The sequence below is a fragment of the Lepisosteus oculatus genome, chromosome 11 (genome assembly GCF_040954835.1).
Source record: "Lepisosteus oculatus isolate fLepOcu1 chromosome 11, fLepOcu1.hap2, whole genome shotgun sequence".
Lineage (NCBI taxonomy): Eukaryota > Metazoa > Chordata > Actinopteri > Semionotiformes > Lepisosteidae > Lepisosteus > Lepisosteus oculatus.
In genome coordinates this window covers 12900858-12921726 of record NC_090706.1, presented here as the reverse complement: position 1 = coordinate 12921726, position 20869 = coordinate 12900858, and the positions used below count along the sequence as shown (strand labels likewise).

General features: G+C 36.9%; 1 protein-coding gene across 1 annotated transcript in view; it reads left to right on the top strand.

Annotated features, from left to right (window-relative positions):
- LOC102689868 (ephrin type-A receptor 7) overlaps nucleotides 1-20869 on the top strand; it is a 258096-nt gene that overhangs the window by 204169 nt on the left and 33058 nt on the right. The window contains exon 8 of the mRNA XM_015348878.2: nucleotides 4434-4542. Coding sequence (XP_015204364.2) covers nucleotides 4434-4542 — 109 coding nt within the window. The remainder of the gene's footprint in view (nucleotides 1-4433; nucleotides 4543-20869) is intronic.

Here is a 20869-nt window from a genome sequence, read left to right as displayed (position 1 = left end):
GATAAGAAATGGATTTGTTTTCTTCTGCTTAGTCCATTTGGTTATGAGGTTAAGGGTTAATTGAAGATATTGTATATTAAAATTACACGGAGACCTTCAAATGCAAACCTGAATTTACTTTGGTGAGATTTTTCTTTTCAAAATGTTTTTTTTTCACCAGTATAGGATTACTTATCCATGCTGTCCTCATAATACACCTATACCCTGCAATCTTCTGAGTCTAACTTGTTATTATAAGAAGCTGAGCCACTACTGGAAGCATATAATTCACACCAGCTGCTGGAGACCTCTTTTTATAATACAGAGACACTTTGCTGTCCCTGGAATAGTTGGGAAGTTTAAATGTCATCTTTTTTAAGCCTTTGTGCAGCTTTAAATTCAGCTTCCCTATATATTTCTATTAATCGTTTCAGTATGGCAAATTTTTTGCCTAGAATCAGAATCAAGGAAAGTGACATTTCACAGGCCGTTGTAAATTGTGCAAAAAAAAAGTCTGAAGGAAATCTTCCAGAGTATGACTTTTAAAGATTGAGTTTAACAGGGCTTTAAATTGCCTCAGTTTACCACACTGGAGACATTTTCAAAAATGAAATGAATCCAATATTATTCCATAAAAAAGTGTAGCAGACTCAAATACACCAAGTTTCAGGAGCAGGGAATGTATTTTAATAATAAAAACCAGTGACATTTATTTGCAATGCAGCTTAATAGTGTCATACAGGCTTACAGTAAAACTGTCTGAAGGGTGTCATCTCCGGCTATAGGTGATGACAAAATTCAGTGCATATATATATAAATACGTTATCTGTTAGGTCTGAATACATCTATATTCATTCAATTTAAAATTTAAAGTACTACATATTGAAATAGTTACAGTGCCTTGCGAAAGTATTCGGCCCCCTTGAACTTTTCAACCTTTTGCCACATTTCAGGCTTCAAACATAAAGATATACATTTTTTATTTTATGTGAAGAATCACCAACAAGTGGGACACAATTGTGAAGTGGAACGAAATCTATTGGATTTTTGAAACTTTTTTAACTAATAAAAAAATGAAAAGTGGGGCGTGCAAAATTATTCGGCCCCCTTGCGTTAATACTTTGTAGAGCCACCTTTTGCTGCGATTACAGCTGCAAGTCGCTTGGGGTATGTCTCTATCAGTTTTGCACATCGAGAGACTGAAATTCTTGCCCATTCTTCCTTGCAAAACAGCTCGAGCTCAGTGAGGTTGGATGGAGAGCGTTTGTGAACAGCAGTTTTCAGCTCTTTCCACAGATTCTCGATTGGATTCAGGTCTGGACTTTGACTTGGCCATTCAAACACCTGGATACGTTTATTTGTGAACCATTCCTTTGTAGATTTTGCTGTATGTTTGGGATCATTGTCTTGTTGGAAGATAAATCTCCGTCCCAGTTTCAGGTCTTTTGCAGACTCCAACAGGTTTTCATCCAGAATGGTCCTGTATTTGGCTGCATCCATCTTCCCCTCAATTTTAACCATCTTCCCTGTCCCTGCTGAAGAAAAGCAGGCCCAAACCATGATGCTGCCACCACCATGTTTGACAGTGGGGATGGTGTGTTGAGGGTGATGAGCTGTGTTGCTTTTACGCCAAACATATCGTTTTGCATTGTGGCCAAAAAGTTCGATTTTGGTTTCATCTGACCAGAGCACCTTCTTCCACATGTTTGGGGTGTCTCCCAGGTGGCTTGTGGCAAACTTTAGACGAGACTTTTTATGGATATCTTTGAGAAATGGCTTTCTTCTTGCCACTCTTCCATAAAGGCCAGATTTGTGCAGTGTAAGACTGATTGTTGTCCTATGGACAGACTCTCCCACCTCAGCTGTAGTTCTCTGCAGTTCATCCAGAGTGATCATGGGCCTCTTGGCTGCATCTCTGATCAGTCTTCTCCTTGTCTGAGCTGAAAGTTTAGAGGGACGGCCAGGTCTTGGTAGATTTGCAGTGGTCTGATACTCCTTCCATTTCAAGATGATCGCTTGCACAGTGCTCCTTGGGATGTTTGAAGCTTGGGAAATCTTTTTGTATCCGAATCCGGCTTTAAACTTCTCCACAACAGTATTACGGACCTGCCTGGTGTGTTCCTTGGTCTTCATGATGCTCTCTGCGCTTTCAACAGAACCTTGAGACTATCACAGAGCAGGTGCATTTATACAGAGACTTGATTACACACAGGTGGATTCTATTTATCACCATCAGTCATTTAGGACAACATTGGATCATTCAGAGATCCTCGCTGAACTTCTGGAGTGAGTTTGCTGCACTGAAAGTAAAGGGGCCGAATAATTTTGCACGCCCCACTTTTCATTTTTTTATTAGTTAAAAAAGTTTCAAAAATCCAATAGATTTCGTTCCACTTCACAATTGTGTCCCACTTGTTGGTGATTCTTCACATAAAATAAAAAAATTATATCTTTATGTTTGAAGCCTGAAATGTGGCAAAAGGTTGAAAAGTTCAAGGGGGCCGAATACTTTCGCAAGGCACTGTAGCAATGGAGGTCTAGAGCAATCATCTTTTATTTGGAGTGCGCAAAAAATTTCAATAGCTTACCCAAGTTAGGTTAAACCAGTGTATGCTCCATGTTAATTGGTCTCGGTAAAGTGGTTCTGGACTTTATTGTCTCTCTTACTTGGTCAGGTACACATACACCAAATAATATATTTTTACACATTAAAGATTGAAGATGCTTATAAGTTCTCTTGGCATAGAGAACATGGAGATAGGATGAATACAACATCATTGTATAAATTATTATTTTCAAAAAACTAGAATTCTTTTTTCTGTCTTTTCTACTCATTCGTTTTAGTAGAAGCTTTTTGGCAGACAGAATGCAGCTGTTGAAGAATTAATGATGATATGATTAGTAAAAATGAACTGAAATACATTCTTAAAATTCTTATTTTTCTCAAAGACAACTTATTTTTTTATTTAAAAATTCCAGGAAATCATAAAGAAAGAACTGCTTCGGATCTAATAACACCTCATCAGTGAAACCTTCTGTGACCACCTGATGCATTTGATTTACTGCACGTAAAATTGCATGTCAAACAGTTCTTTTTTCTCTTTCTTAGGTGGGGTGAGTTTGCAGTTTATATCTATATTTGACCAATGCTTGCTGCATTAATATCCAGCCATTTTCTGATCAATCTCAGAGAATGACCTTCAAAAAGCTTGGCTAGGCAGTTAGTCCAGTCTTAAATATGTGTACACTTGTGTTCCTTCCTCAGTTAATTGTTCTGCTACATGTTGTTGATTTTTTTTCAAAATTTTTAAAACTTGAGTCAGGTCCCCTTCATGTCTTCCCTGTTGAAAATTAAGAGACTCGTGCCCTTTAAAAAGAAAAACAATTCAAATAACAGGAGGCATTTAGCCCATTATATATCTTTTTGTTACCCGAATGATACTTCAGGCTGAAGGACCTGACACTAGTCGCTTTCACATTGTGCCTAGGGAGTTTCTGACTCTTAATTCTTTGTGTAAAGAAAGATGTCCCATTTAAGGTCCTGAATGCTCTAAAACTTAATTTCATCTTGTGTCTGTGGATTATTCCATTGTTGCTGGCATTTTAGAGGTTCCTTGAATTAACATGATCAATGCTTTTCAGTATTATGCATAACTGAGTAAAGTTCCCATGTAATTGTATTGTAACTAAATACTATACTGTAGATGTATTTCCTTTAATCTACATACAGTATACTGTATGTACTGTACTCCATTCGTATCTAACATGATCTACGTTGAAATGACTGTGTATGGTAACTCAGAAAGAGGATCGTTTATTATCACTTCTTTTGAAATATTTCAAGAGAACACATTTCTATTTTGTAAAGTGATGATCAGCATAAGTCATTCTTATTGATTTCTTCTTCAAGTTCAGTGTTACATGGTTGAAAGACTGTATATAATTTTGTACCAGCCATCAACATGCACTACCTCTGTAGAGTACCTGACTTTAAAAACTGTAATTATTAATCTGCACCTGTTTGCGTACAGTATTGAATCACAGGGACCTAATTAAGAGCAAGCAAGATCAAATGATTTTCTAACAAAACATCTTTGAAGACGCAAAATAATCGTATAGCACCTTTAATATTGTATATGTGTGCTGTAGGAAACATATAATCAATACACACTTTTGGTTTATTTAGATAGAAATGCTGTCTGTACTGACTCCGTTGTTTACTGTACGAGACAAGACAGGTTACCTGCTTCAGCACTGAAATCAGTGAGCACAGCAGTGTTTTGTCAGTACATTGAGTTCTGTGAAGTCAGTCGATGGTAACTGATTTGCCAGCAGAATAGACATTTTAAAGCACACAGTTCTGGTTTTAATAAGCATCAAAAGCTTGCAGAGTTATATGTGGTACGCACTTGAGATGGACAGCAGTGTGAATGTGTTTTGCTTTCTGTGTGCAGTGGCTCTGGCCTCCAGTGAACAGAACCCTGTAGTCATCATTGTGGTGGTGTCTGTAGCTGCGCTTATCATGCTGCTGTCCATGGGCGTTGGTCTGATGATCTGGAGAAGGTAAGAAAATGCCAATCTTGCTATCACAGTTCTATTAAGCGGTGTTGCAGTCTGAGGACTTTGCCTTAAGTTTTTCTTTCTCTCTTTCTTGTCTTCTTTCTTTCTCTCTTATTCTTTTTACATACTGCAACCACATTAAATTACCACTATACAAAATGTGACAAATAGGTGATTTAAAATTTTCTGTGATGCCTAGGAATTGCAATTAAAATACATCCAAATGAATCAGTACAGCAGTACAATCCAGCTACATATTGATTATTATGCAACTAGGAACCAGAGACGTTTGTACATTAACCCACACAATAAGAATAATACTAATAGGAAAAAGCCTTCCTCAAGAAGCTAGGCTTTTTTTCAAGGCATTCAAGCTCTCTGCCCTTTCAATTTCTTGTAAGAGTGTTGTGCTAACATCAAGATCTGAGAGCAAGGGGGACACTTAAATAAGAATGATCATTGACAGCTCACTTCAGAACACAGATGCACAGATGTAAATAACTTGAAACAGAGCTGGAAATCTGGGGCTCGGCACCTCTGCCTTTAAACACTGCACTTCCCTCCTTGATTTTATTTGATCAATACTTTGTTATTAGTGAGCCACAATCCATCGCATGCCCACCACATCTGAAGCATAGGGCTGCAATGACAGATTTTGTTTTACTTGTGCTGTGTTTTTTGGGAACTTCATTCCATATAAAGACAACAATCTGTCCCCTTTTCATTTTTGAGTATGGAGCCCATACTATGAATACCATGATTATGAAAAGGTTCTTTGTAGAAAAAAAAATGAATGCCTAAAGCAAAAGGAGCAAGAATATTTTTTTAACTACTGTAAATTATTTACATGTCAGTGTGTGTTACTACACTTTTTCTTTCAGGGTTGCTTTGATGCTGTTGTGTGTTTCTGTATCTGTCTCATTTGAAATGTTTGAAATCATATTTTCTTGCCCTCTCCATTCCTATATTGGAATAGTAATCCTCTGGGAGAGGGGAAATATGATTGAAACTCAAAACTGATGTATATAGATTTCCCAGATACTTTAACCACAAATAAACTGAAGAAAAGCTGTTTCTAGCTTGATTATCTACAGAAGGAGATTTTTTACTGAAAGCAGATCTAGTACGTATCTGGAAACACTAGAAAGCATTCTAGTAAGAATGCTAGTGTAAAAACTAAACCCAGTATACTATATCTTCAGTAGCAGATCACACAATTATAGCAAGCAAAACAAGTACAGTATTTGCACTTGCTATCTTGTCTAGTTTTCCATGACTTTTATTGGGACTGCGATTAATAAGCAGTACGTCAACTCATTAATTAATAGAGTCGCTTGTTCTCCGTTGTTAGAAGCTGTTTTTGTCTTGTAAAATTTGAATACTTTGCTAATGTAAAGCTAAGATGAATAATTAAAAAAACATCCAGGCAACTGTATGCTACCCTTTGTGTTAAAAATACTGTAACTTAGAAAATTGATGTGTGCAAGCTAATGTATAGTGCCACATTGCAGTGAACAGTACAGCTGAAGCAACAACAAAGTATAGGATTGTACGCAATTTCAATGATGTGATGACAGTGCACAGTGAAGTATATGAATTATTTAAGTTCTATATTTATAATTTTCTGGTTCCAAACCCTAACTTTCCCTTTAACAGAACCTGAGCAGAAGAATGCATTGTGTGATTTCACTTAACGAATTATAATAAATGCAGTTGTATTGATTATTTTATTAATTACTCTACTGCTGGTGTATCTCTTGCAAAATCCATGGAAAATCTGCCAGGGATACACAGGGATTAGAAAAAAAGAAATACCTCAGGGAAAGCTAAAAGGTCAAAAGGTGATTAAGTGCCTAAATCTAAATGCCAGGAATATAAGCAACAAAATGCAACAGAAAGAAGCTACTGCATAGTGTACAGGTAAGTTGACACTGGAATCAGAGAATGGCAGGGAAGAAACATTAGTGGAAACACATACAATAGGTCTGGAAAGACTGGAAAAGTGGAAGAGGTAGATGTACAGTACATGAAAAAAGAGCATTGTGAAATCTGTTAAATCATTGCACGCAAACAAAGTGACTTGTACTGTAACTACTGTATAATGTTGTAAGGTATTGAACTATTCAAGTGTGCAAGTTGGGGATCCTGCTACACATGGGTTTAAATGCACGCCTTTCAAACAAACCAATCAATGAATACAGATGACAGTGTTTACCAGAAAAAAATATATTTACACACATTTTTGAGGCTGTATTTTATAACCTCTAGTGAAAGACCCATTGTCATTACATTTTTCATTGGGACCACCTGCTTCATTGCTAGTTTAATTTCATAAGGCTTCTGTTTTGTAGCGTATGGAAATTGAAATAAAAGTTATCATGTAACTTCTAAACAGCACTCAGAATCTAAGTTGTAGAACTAGGTTAGACAGGGTCATCTTAAGGGTGGGGATCATTTAAAGAATGCCAGTGCACTATAAATTACAAGAGGGATACTTTAGCACAAGTAAAGATACATATCAGAGCAGGAATTTCATATTCTTTGTTTGGTCTCGATGAGCTAATGCCATCCCACATATGATCTTCAACACACTAATGCACTAAATGAGGATAAACAGTGAAAGAATTACCCTAGGGCATACAGGGCATACAGTTTTACTGAAAGTGGGAGGCAATTCTTTACACAAAGGGTTGTGAGTGTCTGGAACAAACTGCTCAGTCATTTTGTTAAATCTCTATATTCCTTCAAGAAGTGGTTAGAAGAGAACCTTGGATCAATAAGCTTCCTTTTGCTTGTAACCTTTCTCATGTCCCTCTGTACTAAATTGTCTAAGAGGTTTGTTCCACATCCCTACAACCAGAATGTACCTGCTCTGAATTTCCTCTTGTGACCTCTGCACTTTGCTTTAACTTTGAATCTCACAAAATCCCATGGCTTGACTTTGTTGGCACCTTTGAGGATTTTAATACTTGAATTAATCCCCTCATAATCTCTTTTGTGAAAGACTAAAGAGGGACAATTCCTTTAAGTCCTCTTTGTATGGCATTCCTTTGAAACCAAGTGTTATTGCAGTTACTTTTCTGCAAACCCTTTTCTACACAGTGATATCTTTCTTGTGATGAGGTGAGCAGAATTCAGTACAGCATTCTATTTGAGGTCTTACCCATATGATTTTAGCATTAAAAATACCAACACAGTACATACAGTATTACTGCAATTCTGTTGTTAAATAAGGATGGAATGTCCAGTCTTATGCATTACGGGCCTTGGATTAATCGTCTTTTCCCAATGCAGACTTTATTAGAAATTACTTAAGTAGACATGTCATTTTGCCTAATAAATGAATTTTAGTGTCAGCTAATATTCTAATATCTCTTCACTAGATCTGTGCATCTATACCCTGCACTCTGTGGAGCTGCTCACATTCCAAGGACTGTAGAATAAGTGAGGTCCATGTGATTCATAATATTTTTTACTGCATTTGATATTTTGCTGCATTGAAAGTTTGATTTTTTGTTTATACATGACCTTGAAGAAACTAGCCTCATATTTAGTGGACCACAATCAGAGCTCAACAGCGCATGGGGCTCAGATGACTAAGACAAGCAGAAAAGAAGTCTATCAAACTCTTCCCAATGAGAAAATACAATCCCACCTTCACATTAATCTTTCTGATAAAAATTGATTAATCCTGGCCAGTGTGAAATGGTTTTCATTAATTCTGATCTAAGAATATACAGTACTTTTCAGGGAACACCGTCCATCATTGAGGAAACATTGTCACAGTGCCTGATGGATCTGACCGTCAGAGGAAAGACTAACTACCTTCTATTCAGGTCAGCTCACACAAGACACTTCCAGACCAGGTCCACTACAGCTTTGGAACTCAGCCCTTCTGTCTGTCATGCAGTTAAAATATTGTAGTTTGGTTGGAAAAAAGACTGGATACAAATGACTTTTCCAAGCAATCATAATCACATCTCAGAAAGAAATATAAAATATTCAATAGGTCTTTGTGCTGGAATATAACATTTTGATAAATTATTGCAGCTGTTTTTTTTTACATTTTGTTGTATGTCAGTAGCGGTGTACATTGATGTTTTTCTATGCCTAGTGTATTGTAATACTAGTGTTATACTAGTGTAATACTAATAATAGTGTATTGTAATATTGAAGCTCTCAGATTCCCTCAGATTTTTCAAATAATTTAAGTGAATTGCTTAAAGGAAAATTGTGTCAATTAAGAAAAAAAGACAAAAATAATATTCCACGCTGAAAAGAGAAGAAAAGAAACACAATGTTTCAGCTGTGGAGCCTTCTTAGGGTTCTCTGTTTTCAGCATGGAATACACCTTTACTTGTTCCTTTGCAGCCTACAAATGCTGACGCAGCTACAGTACCCACTACAAAAAATAATATTGCAGAGATAGTGACTGTCCAAAATGTTTACGTAGATTTTTATCAATGAAGAATTCAACAACGTGCTCTAGATAATACAAAAAGCTCCATCAATGTTGTGTAATTTTATTGAAACTGGCACTTAAATACTCAGGGTACTAGGATGTCTAAGACTAATATGTTGCTTAGACATCCTAGTCCACTAAGTATTTTAGACTAATACATTGCTTAAGAATAATATGTTGCTGAGTCCTGATGGTGTTCTGATTAAGGTTATGATCGGTTATTTATAGACCCCTAGCCAGGATATTTCTACTGTCAGAAAGGAAGAGAGCTTTTAGTATTCAGGGGGTCAAAACTTAACCCGGACAACTTAGACCAATTCATCGTACGTTTGGTACTGTTAAATGTATAGACATGACAGTAAAGTAAGGCTAGAATATTTACACAATTTTGTTAATTTTGAGAACCATCATACACTATACAGTATATACTGTAAATGAGTAAAGTCTTTTGAGGGGTGGTATGGTGGTGCTGTGGTAAGCACTACTGCTGGGGTGCTGTCTATGTGGAGTTTTTATATTCTCCCCATGTTCACATGGGTTTCCTGCTGGTGCATATTGGTAGGTTGATTGGCTGTTGAGAAAATTGACCCTGGTATGTTTGTGTCTGTGTGTGACGAACAGGCATCCTGTCCAGGGTGAACCCTGCCATGTACCTGTTGCTTGCTGACATAGGCTCTGGCTCCTCTGCAACCCTGAATTAAAAGAAGCAGCTAGAAAATGGATACATGGAGATCTTTTTATATATAGGAATATAGTAATTATATACTGTATATGGAATTGGTTAAACAAACAAGACAAGTTAACATAAGCAACAGGGTGTGCCACAGGGACCCATTTGGAACCCATTGATTTTTCAGACTTATATCAGCCATTTATACCTCTCAGTTTGGAATCATATGTAGTTAGCAAAATGGTTAAATTAAGTCCCTTATGTTACAGTATATTGCCCTTTTCATTCCAAATGAGTGTTACACACAGGAAAGGCCCTACTTACTGTTAGAATGTAAGAACATAAGAAATGTTGAAAAATGGAAAGCAGCCGTTCAGCCCACCCAGCCTGTTTGATAGTTAATTGACAGGATCTTATACAGCCATTTTGTGGAAAAAATAATGTAATTAGCTTTAACATCATGGCTGGCTAGGTCCCGCTGCACTCTCACAGCCTGTCGGGTAATGTAAGAACTGTAAGTGTCCCCTGTTTTTAATACGCTGTGGTTTGTCTTTTGTTTCACTGTTTGTTTGGAAGAAATCTGCTGAGTTGTCTTTGGGGGTTTTCAATACTTGTAGTACTGTAGGTCTCTTTATAGTCTTTGTTCAGGACTAAAAAGGTTCAGTTTTTTGAGCCTGTCAGTGTAAAACAGTCCCTTAAGTCCCGGAATGTGTCTGGTTGCTGTATTCTGGACTGATTCCAAAGCAGCAATTAGGCCTAAATCGTTTTATATAAGTCACTCTTTTAGCTTAGTGTTTCCTATTTTGTATTTATAGATTATGTTTTTTACTACCTGCATGCAATACCCAGCTCCCGTCTACATTAAAAGTCATCTGCCTGTGTTTGCAGTAATTAATTTTAGCTAAATCTTTTTAAATTTCATTTGCTTTTTCTAGAGAGTTTACTAGTCCACCTGCTTTAGTATAATATTACTGTAAGTATAATCTGCAAACTTGACAGGTTTATTAACTCTTCTGGAATCTAGATCATTTGGTATACAGTAAATTAAGTAGTGCATTGGTCCTGGTACAGATCCCTAAGACTGTTCATCCATATTGAACTACTAAAGTACAGCACCCATCAGCCAGTAGGCCCCCGACACAGCAGATCAGGTAGAGAAGTGAAACTTTTAGAGCACAGATCATACAATGCTTATGTGGAATTTTGCTAGTACACTCCATCTCTGCTTTTTCAAAAAACTCTTTCATGCCTAAGGAATCAGGATTTTGATTTGATGTTTCATCTAAATAATAGCACTCCCTACAGCTCAGTTTCCCCTGTTACCACATTGTAGTATTGGTTCAGAAATTCTGGTCCTGAGAGAAGAGCACCACCTACTTCTTCACCAATACCCCGTGCGGCACAAATCTGATTCTCCTTAAAAGTCTTCCATCTCAGAACAGACTCAACCATCCTTTGTTAGTCTCTAAGATCTAAAGACATCAAGCTACAAGTTGGTAATATTACTGTCATTAAACTTTCTATAAGGTTAAACCTTCAACAAGTTAAAGGATTCCTTTTGCGCTGCTGCAAGTAGGCTTGTGAGCATGTTTTCATTAAACTGCAGCAAGAAGAAAGTTAGAGGAGGAGGTACCATAAGGGCGTTGTGCTAGGACTCATTCTTGACAATAAATCTGAAACATACAGTACAACATAATAATATACAGTACATCCACTCCCCTGGTTATGTAAGGGTTTTGGTTATGTAAGTCAGAAGCAACCTGTCTTAGCTGTTCTCTGAATATACAGCATGTGGAGAATTTCCATTCATTATACTGCAGAAGGATGTAGGGACTGGAGGAGAGAACTCCAGGGTTCATTACCCTTCAGTGCTTAACAGGAGTGTGTGCTGATCACAGAGGGGGTAGAGAGCCAAAGAGAAGTGACTAATAGGGGGAGAGAAATGATATGACAATAAATGAAAAAAAAAATTGTTTAAAAAAGCAATTCCAATAACAGAAATACAGAAAATTCGAGAGAATTGCCTTTTAATGAATTTGTAAACACGGTATATTTCATTGCTCTACACATGTGACTGCTTTTCAGTAATTGAACACAAAATAAAATGAACAGTAAATAATAAAAATGAGTAAAGTCACAGGGTGCTTCTATGACTTGATTACCTTGAAAATGTTATCATGGGGGCCTTTGTACCCCCTAAATATGTGTCTTGTGAATTTGGGGGAAAGGTGTGTCTCAACATGTACATTACTACAAAAAAGCAATAGTTTCAGCACATGTTCAAAAATGGTTTCATGTTTTAAATGTTTGTGATTACAGACAGTTTTTTTTCTCAACACTACATTTAATAATTTAAAGCTAAACTGATTGGTTATATATGGTATAGACTGTTTTAAATGATAAATCCGATAGTGAAGAAGGTAGCGGAAGAATACTTTTTAGCTCTCGAACATAAAAAAAATTTAGTGAGGATAATTTCACTGTAAGGTTGATGTTTTTCTGAAGTATTTGCTATTAAACAATCTCAGTATTTAATTTGTGGCTTGTGGCTTCTTCATACTGTACTTGCTGAGATATTGGGAAGTGCACATTCCTGTTTACTTTAATAATGAAGTGAAATATGCCAAATGAATCTGGAAAGGCCAGGAGAGATGGTTGTAATCTGCACATCCAATCAGATCAGTCATCTGTTGGATAAAATTAAAGAGTATGCACTCAGATTTAGCCCCTTCTTCATGTTTTCTTAGAACATGAAATTATTCTTTAATCTAAAAAATATTCTTTCTCTCTTGGGAAAGAGTGAGAGCCTCCTGAAAACCCATTTAAATGTGCCCAATTTACATTTGCTTAAAATGGTCATGTAGCAGATTTTCAGCACATTAAACAGCATTTACAATCAGCATGACATTAAGACAATTGTGGCATGTAGGGACATTGTAAATGTTGGTACTACGTTTTCTCTCTTTACATACTGTACTGTATGTCATTATTCATTTTACACAGGGACAAGAGAAGTCATCAGCGCACAGCACATACTGTACAGTAGATACTTTGTGCTGTTTTGGTGTTAATGTCAGAAGTGGCATTTTATTTATTTAGATTTCTTAATGTCTTTGTAGATCTTGCTGCTTTGTTGCTGCTTTGTTAAAACTTCCATCAGCTTCACTAGCTGTACTTTTCATTAAGGTAAATGGCTGTTACTAATCTGGAATTATGACAGGGTGCAAAATGAGCAGGTTCAATGAACCTGGGCAAAAAATTAATAATAGCCACATGTGTTCTCACGATTGTATTAATGTTAATATTGCAATTTGCAGTTTAAACATTAGACATTGACTAGGCAACTACTAATATTGTAGTTCATAGCACTACATTGCTATTTCCATTCATGAATACAGTGTGACAAATACAGTATAAATGCCAACAAATTAAAACAGGCATGTATACAGTACATATACAGTGATAAAAATCTAGTAAGGTTATTAATTTTGCTTTCCATTACACTAATTCACTCAATAGTTAATGGATGTAAACATTTAGCAGTCAAGCGATTCATTAATAAAATCAAATGTTTATTTTTGTTATAAAGAAAATCAAACGCCTATTTTTAGAAGAGATGTGAAAGAGCTTCCACTTCTGTTTGTTTTTGCACCTTTGGCCTGTGCACAGTTTTTTTTTTTCCAGCCCAGTGAAACTTGAATCACTGCTGTGGCAGTGGCACAGTGACACGACCACACTACCACAGCAACGTGTTATAATGAGTATGCTGCACTGTAGCACTTTAATATCTCATCACCATCGCACATTTAGAACATTGAGTGCAGCCTTTTACAGGACAGCGAGTAACATAGTGTTGTTACAAAATCCTGACGTAGAGTCAGGATGGTTGGCTTTTAAGGCTGCAAAATTACTCAAAGCTGTCTAAATAATTTCCACTCAGAGCGAGTGAAATTGGAAATTGAGGGAGTGAAATTGGTCACTCCTCTGGGCTAATGAAGAGTCTGTGTCTGGGGTTTAGCCTGGGAGGAGGGGAGTTCTTAGGGGCACATTGAGCTGGATTCCTGGCCTGTGGGATGCTACGAGTTAGGGATACTTAAGAATTTTTTTTTTAGCTCTGCACTGAGGGATGTCACAGGCACAGGACAGGCGGCTGTTCGACAGTCGGTTATCCAGGCTAAATCGGGGTATCATGTGCTCTGGAGGAACAGGGCAGGCCAACCGAATCAGGGCTGATAGGAGGTGTTAAGATTTGAAGGACTTGTGCACCACTTGTAGAAGCGTACGTTGCTCTCAGAGGCAAGAGAGATGGGAGTCAAGATGACACAGGTTAAGTCCTGAATATCCCCTGTGACTTACCATCAGCAGAAAGACAGGCACTCTCAGTGCGGGAGATAAGAGAGGGAATACAGCAAACCATCTGTTACTTTGTCAGAGATGCACGTTTTGACTGTACAGTGGCGTCTGTGGCCAAATAGGATCAGCTAGGAAAGTTAGTGATCAAAAAAGTTAGTGGTTGTATGTGAAGCATAAGGGTAGCTGTTCTAACATCAAGGAAGAGATAACATCCAGATAGAGGACTGGGTGTTAAAGATTTAGTCAGTGTTCCAGTGTTTTGTCGCGTAAGATGATTAACGAAGTGAATATTGAGAAATAGATGATGTGGAGTTGCATTTTCCAGTGCCTGCTATTTAAGACAGTGACAAGTATATGGAGTGAATATGAATTCTGTAGTATGTAGTGCCTATTAAAAAGTATAATAAACTGGCTGTAGTGGAGAGGATATAAAAGTGTTAGTGTTAGCTGTGGGTTGTGTTATTGGAGACAAATAAAGTGAAATGAAGGCATGCACAATCTTCCATGGAAGGGAACCAACATCTTTGATCCCAGAAGGATGACATTGAGGGACCACTTAAACATGGAAAATCAAGGTGACTGGCAGACAGTATCAGACTTCTGGTGCCGTGTGTGCAAGTCGTTATGCCTAGGTATTGTAAACACAGGAAGATTCTCTTACAATCTGTATAAACCCTCATCCTACTAGAAACCATTACTTACATGGTAAAAACAATTTATGTCAGGGAAAAATCTTTGCATTTTCCATTTTTGCAATCTTTGACTGGGTATTAACCTAAAACTGGTTTTAGCACAATGGAAAATAAGTCCAGGAATTAAAAACACCCTATGATACTCGATCCTCACCAAAAATAAACATTTGAAATTAATTATTTAACAAAACTCTGCAGTCACTCTGAAATAAAAAAAAATGTATACCTACTGCTTTACAAAACATTGAGTTTTTCTTTTAAAAACACATTTTCCATTATTCCTTATTCCTGGTTGGTAAACCTTCAATTAGCTGCTATATTAAAACAAAATGATATTTTATGTATTCAAGAACATGTTTAATTGTTTAATTGTTTTATTTTCTGGGTGGAAGGAAGGAACATCAGAACAGTTACTATTAAAAGGCCAGTAACCATCTAGCTCATTTCACTGTAAGGATCTCGTCTTGCTTTTTCTTAAAAGAAACCAGGGTATCATCTTCAACAGCATAGCTGGGTATGCATATTCCCACAACACTTTGTGCAAATTACAGCCTCCTCTGCTCCATTTTAAATGCACTCTTTCTTAGTTTTCACTTGGATCCTCTCTTTACTGTTGATTCTAAAGAACACATGATCGAGATGCTGGAATGCAAGTCTGAGCCTAGAGCTGTAGTCACTGGACTCATTTTTATGTTTTTTAATGTTACTTTTATGTTTTTGCTTCCACCCCAAGCAAGAAGCTGAAAGAGTCAGACACTGAAATTGGCTAAAAGGACCACTCCATTATAGCTGTCTGTTGTCTGCAAACGCAAATTGTGAAAACAGAGGACGCAGTGGTAACATTTTTGTATTGTTGTACCAACTGATAAATCATTGTAGTGTAAGTCCCTGCAGACATTTTAACACTCTGTTGCTACAAAATGAGATGTTTTGGGTGTATTTTCAAGCTGAAATAGAGGTATTTTAAAACCTCAATTGTGGCTTTTGTAGATGAACGCTGCATTCTAAAGACACAGTCAAAGGCCCCATTATACTGTGTTTGCCTCACAAATGCAACAATCTTGCCTTGGGAAACTTACTGAATTCAAGCTGAATTCAGAGAGTTGGCTTTTCTCGATATTTCTTTTTCTCAGGCCACTGTGTTGGAAACGAGAACAAATAGTGAAGAATTAAATTCATTGCTTAGACATTGTGTTGTGTATCTTCTGTAATAATAAACTTTATTTTATATGGTGCCCTTAAAGGTGGCTTCTCAAAGTGCTTCACAGAACAACAACGACAACAATAGAAAATTCATAAGATACAGAGGAGACAGTAGATGAATACTAATACTGAATACACTAGGAGCAGAGGGGGTAAAGAACAGAACCAGTTAAGTAAAGGCCCTTCTAAAACAGAAAGTTTTGAGTCTAGATTTGAAGGCGTTTAGAGAGGTAACTGTCAGAACAGTTACTATTAAAAGGCCAGTAACCATCTAGCTCATTTCACTGCAAGGATCTCGTCTTGTTCTTTCTTAAAAGAAACCAGGGTATCATCTTCAACAGCATAGCTGGGTATCCATATTCCCACAACACTTTGTGTACATTACAGCCTCCTGTGCTCCATTTTAAATGCACTCTTTCTTAGTTTTCACTTGTATCCTGTCTTTACTGTTGATTCTAAAGAACACATGATCGAGATGCTGGAATGCAAGTCTGAGCCTAGAGCTGTAGTCACTGGACTCATTTGTATTTTTTTTATAATGTTACTTTTATGTTTGCTTCCACCCCAAGCAAAAAGCTGAAAGAGTCAGACACTGAAATTGGCTAAAAGGGCCACTTTTAAAAGGGTGCCAATAAGCATGACTTCAGTCTTTTCACAGTTTAGATGAAGGAAATTTTGAGTCATCCATGTTTTTATGTCAGAGATGCAATTAGAGTCCAATTTTAGATCTAAATCTGCCAAGAGAGACAAAGTGACAGCGATCAGTGAGGTAAGAACCATTTAAGAGCAGTGTCAAAAACTCAAAACAGTCTCAAGAGGAGAAAGTCTCATGCTTAACAGTGTTGAAAGCAGTACTGAGATCAAGAAATAGAGAGAGATAGAGAGGATAGAGAGAGAACCAGCATCAGAAGCTATTGGAAGATTGTTAGCGATCATCTATGTAGTTGTAGTAAAAACAAATGAATGGCTGTTGACACAGCCACTTACTAGTCTTGAGCCTTTAGGTTATTGAACTTTTTGCAGATATTCCTGCAGTTGCAGATATCCCTGCAGTCAGATTGGCACAGAATTATTGGCAGACCTCATATAGAGAAACTATGCATTTTACATTTTTTACTCGAAAGTATAGTTTGATGAGGGTATGAGGTATGAGGTGTATGAGGTTACTCTAGTTTCTTCATTTACTCAGGCTTTCTCCTGCAGAAGCAGCTGTGATGAGGCACCTACTGTATATCCTTGTCTGAACTCAAGGAGGCAGGTAAAAGCAGTGGCTTTGAGCACCCCCTGGATATTATCTGACTTTTTGGCCCCAATTATTTTGCTTGACGTGATAAGTATAGCCATCGAAGGAAGGCTTTTTGTGGATGGATTTTAATATCACCATCATATCACTATTATTGAAAAAATAAATATACACCAGCAAGAGGTTCATAAATCCGAATAAGTTCATACATTCATAGACAGGGTTTATTAGAGGGAGTTTGACTTCTATTAATATTTGTTATCTTAACCATATTATGTGTATGACTACATACTGTACTGTATGTAATTGCAGGTATCTTATGACATTTTTGGGACTTTCCACTTTCCAGAAGTGGTTGATTTCTCAAAACAGGTCTCTTCTTGTAGCCATTGGATCGTATTTTAGGGATCATTTGGAAGAAACATGAAGGTGAATACCACTGAAGAGGGTGGGTGTGAAGTGAGGAATACTTATTTTAATTGTTGTATTGTTACTTGGTTGTGTCGGAAAAAATGAAAATCTGAAAAATGAAAATAAAGAAATCCATTGAGATGATTTTGTTAATGACTGTGAAGACGGTGGATTGTTTAATAAGGTCCTGCTGTGTGGGGAAAGCAATAAAAAGGTAAATGTTTGGTTATTTAGTTAAATGTGTTAGGTTAAAATTGCATTTTTCGAAGCAATAGAATATTGTGTACTATTTTGGTTACCATGTTTATTGTGCTCTTGAATCAGTCCAGAGAAGAGCAACCACTTACATTCTGACGTAAGCAAGTGTCTGACACTAACAGACTGAAGAAACAGAAACTCTTTTTAATCTGGAACAAAGACTGCAAGAGAAACAGATACAGGTATTCCGAGGGATTAACAGTGTCAGTCCAGTTAACTTCTTCAGAATGAACAGTGAAACACAAAGTAGAGGACACAAGTGGCAACTGTGTGAAAGAGGATTTCTAGTGGAACTAGACTATGGAACCTGCTTCCCAGTCATGTTCTGAAGCTGATATCCTGATTTCTTTCATAACAGCGGGATGAGAAACTTGGATGAATACTTGTTCCAGGATATTTCTCAATGAAATATGAAAAAAATGAATCTGCTGCTCTTCTGTGAACTGATTCTCTAGCAGCAATATCTTTTGCATATAACGTTGACCAAAACTGTATGCAGTTTAGCAGATGTACAGTAAATGATGAATCAACATAAACATCTTACTCTTTTTCATGACTAGTTATATTGTTTTCCTTTTTGTATATAGTTTAGTTTTTATTGCTACCTGCATGTACAGTAATATACTGTACTGCATTTGTGTACATTAAACTTCATACTGTGTACAGTAGGTGTTGGCCCAATTTTGAAGTGTATCTAAATCTTTTTTAATTTAATTAGCTCTTCTACAGTTTTTTCTAATCCATCTGTGTTGTCCATGTATTATCTGCAAACTTGACAAGTTTATAAAGTTAGTTGTCTGTTAGCTACCATAATTTAGAATACAAATAAGGAAGAGGCAATAACATTAATCTTTTTTCCACTTCACTTATTATATCACCCTAATCTGAAGATTCATCTCTTATCAGCACTTTTTGTTTTGGTTGACCATGAGTAACTCTATCAAACATTCTGAAAGTTAAAATATTCCTACTGTATGTACAGTATCTTGAGATTATATACAAATATTCTGCTTAATGAAAATCTAGACATAGAATATCATGTAATGTGTATGTATCCACTATGGCTGTTGCTTGTCCCAAGAACTTTATACTTGCTGTTTAACTCAATTGATAAATAGTGTGCCCAGAGTGTGGGTTGGGACCTACAGTACAGTACAGCTCATAAATTTGCTCATTTTGTGCCAGTGGCAGGTTTCCTGTGAAGGGATGCAGGGACAATGGAATTGCTAGTAGTTATTGTAAAGCCTCAAAGATATCGTATTGTGAGGTAATTGAAAAACTCAAACACACCATTGTGGAGAGAACTGAACTTTAATTTGCTTATCTATTTACATGAGCTCTGAGCCCATATGGAGAACTTTATTACAGATTTAAACTGTTTAAATTCCAGAGGGATTCCTTGCTCAGAGCTTAAGGCCTTCTGAAAGTAGGACAAAGCAGTGGTGAGATGGTGCTGAAACTCACTGCATTCGTCTGAGATGGAGGAGTAGAGGAATTGACGCAGGTTGCCTGTGAATGGTAGCAGGAATAATGACAGTAGTTACTACAGGCCACTATGGAGACAGGGTCAAAGACTTGTCATTAGTTCATCTGAGATTTTGTGATTTAATTGATGTAAAAGAGTGTTAGATATTGAAATAGTCACAGTAATACTTAACTATGCCCCCTTACTTCCATGGTTCTCCATACAGAGTGTTTATTTAAATTTTAAATCACAAAATATACAGTATGGAAAACCCTGAATCTGTTATGTGATTGTATGCAGAACCGAATGGAATACCACATGACGTGTCACAATGTGGAATGAGAGAAGTTAATTATTGTCACTTTCCTTTTTCATTGTATTCCAGTTATTGTATCTCTGCAATATTGTTCATTCTCTGTATCCCAGGTCCCTGGAATAAAATGGCAGCAGAATACATTAGGCAGAGAGGTCAACTCCGGAAAGGCTCTGCTTCAGGAACCAAATTCCCATGAGTTAATTAACCATTGTCTGCACACATCCAAACTTCTTGTCAGCATACAGTATGTGCATAATTTACTCACACAAAGCAGCAAGCCTTATAATGCTTTATTGTCTTTCTTATTTAAATTATTATATTTAATCACATAATTATACTATACTTCATTATAGAATTATAAATAAAAACTTCTAAAACATCTTTTACCCATTTTTATCAGTCTCCTGTAGATCAACCATTGTTTTCTTGCAGCATTAATAAATATGGTCATTTCTCTCTTCCAGTAGAATGCCGTGCTGTGTTTACAACAAAATGTGTCACATGCTGTTCTGTCAGTATTTCTACATTCTGCCTTGCAGCATAATTATTCTCAAAATTATTTACACATCCATCGGTCAAAAGGCAATTGGGGACTGAACCTAATTTTCCATCTAGGATATGATACAGAAAAAAAAATGTTTCTGCATGCAGGACCCAAACTAACACTGTATCATAATGAGAAAGACAGTTAACTGGAGTCATCAGTTTATTTAAATATGAATATGTATTTGCATGTGCAAATAACATATAATGCTTAAGTTTGGCTATTGTCATAAATGGCCATTGCTGCACATCCAGATTACATTGTGAAGGAATTTGAACAAAATAAGCACACAGCATGCCCCTTTTGTGCTGCTTTATTTAATGTATTTTGTTTTTCACTAAGAGTATTGTGCAGATTAGATGTGATGCAAGAAACACAAATACATTTAAGTAATAATCCATCCATCCATTTTCTAAACCACTTTACCAATATGGGATCACGGGGGGAGCTGGAGCCCGTCCTGGCAGGATAAACGTTAGACAGGATGCCAGTCCATCACAGGGCACACACAGACACAGGCACACGCACTTCAGGGAGTTTTCCCAGAACCCATTTAACCTACCAGCATGTCTTTGGAAACCAGAGCACACCTCCATGCAGATAACACCCCAGTTGAACACAGGGCCCAAGTGCTGCAAGGCAGTAAGGCTAACCACTGTGCCACTGTGCGGTGCTCTAAGTAAAAAAAAATAACACAAAATACAATATTACAA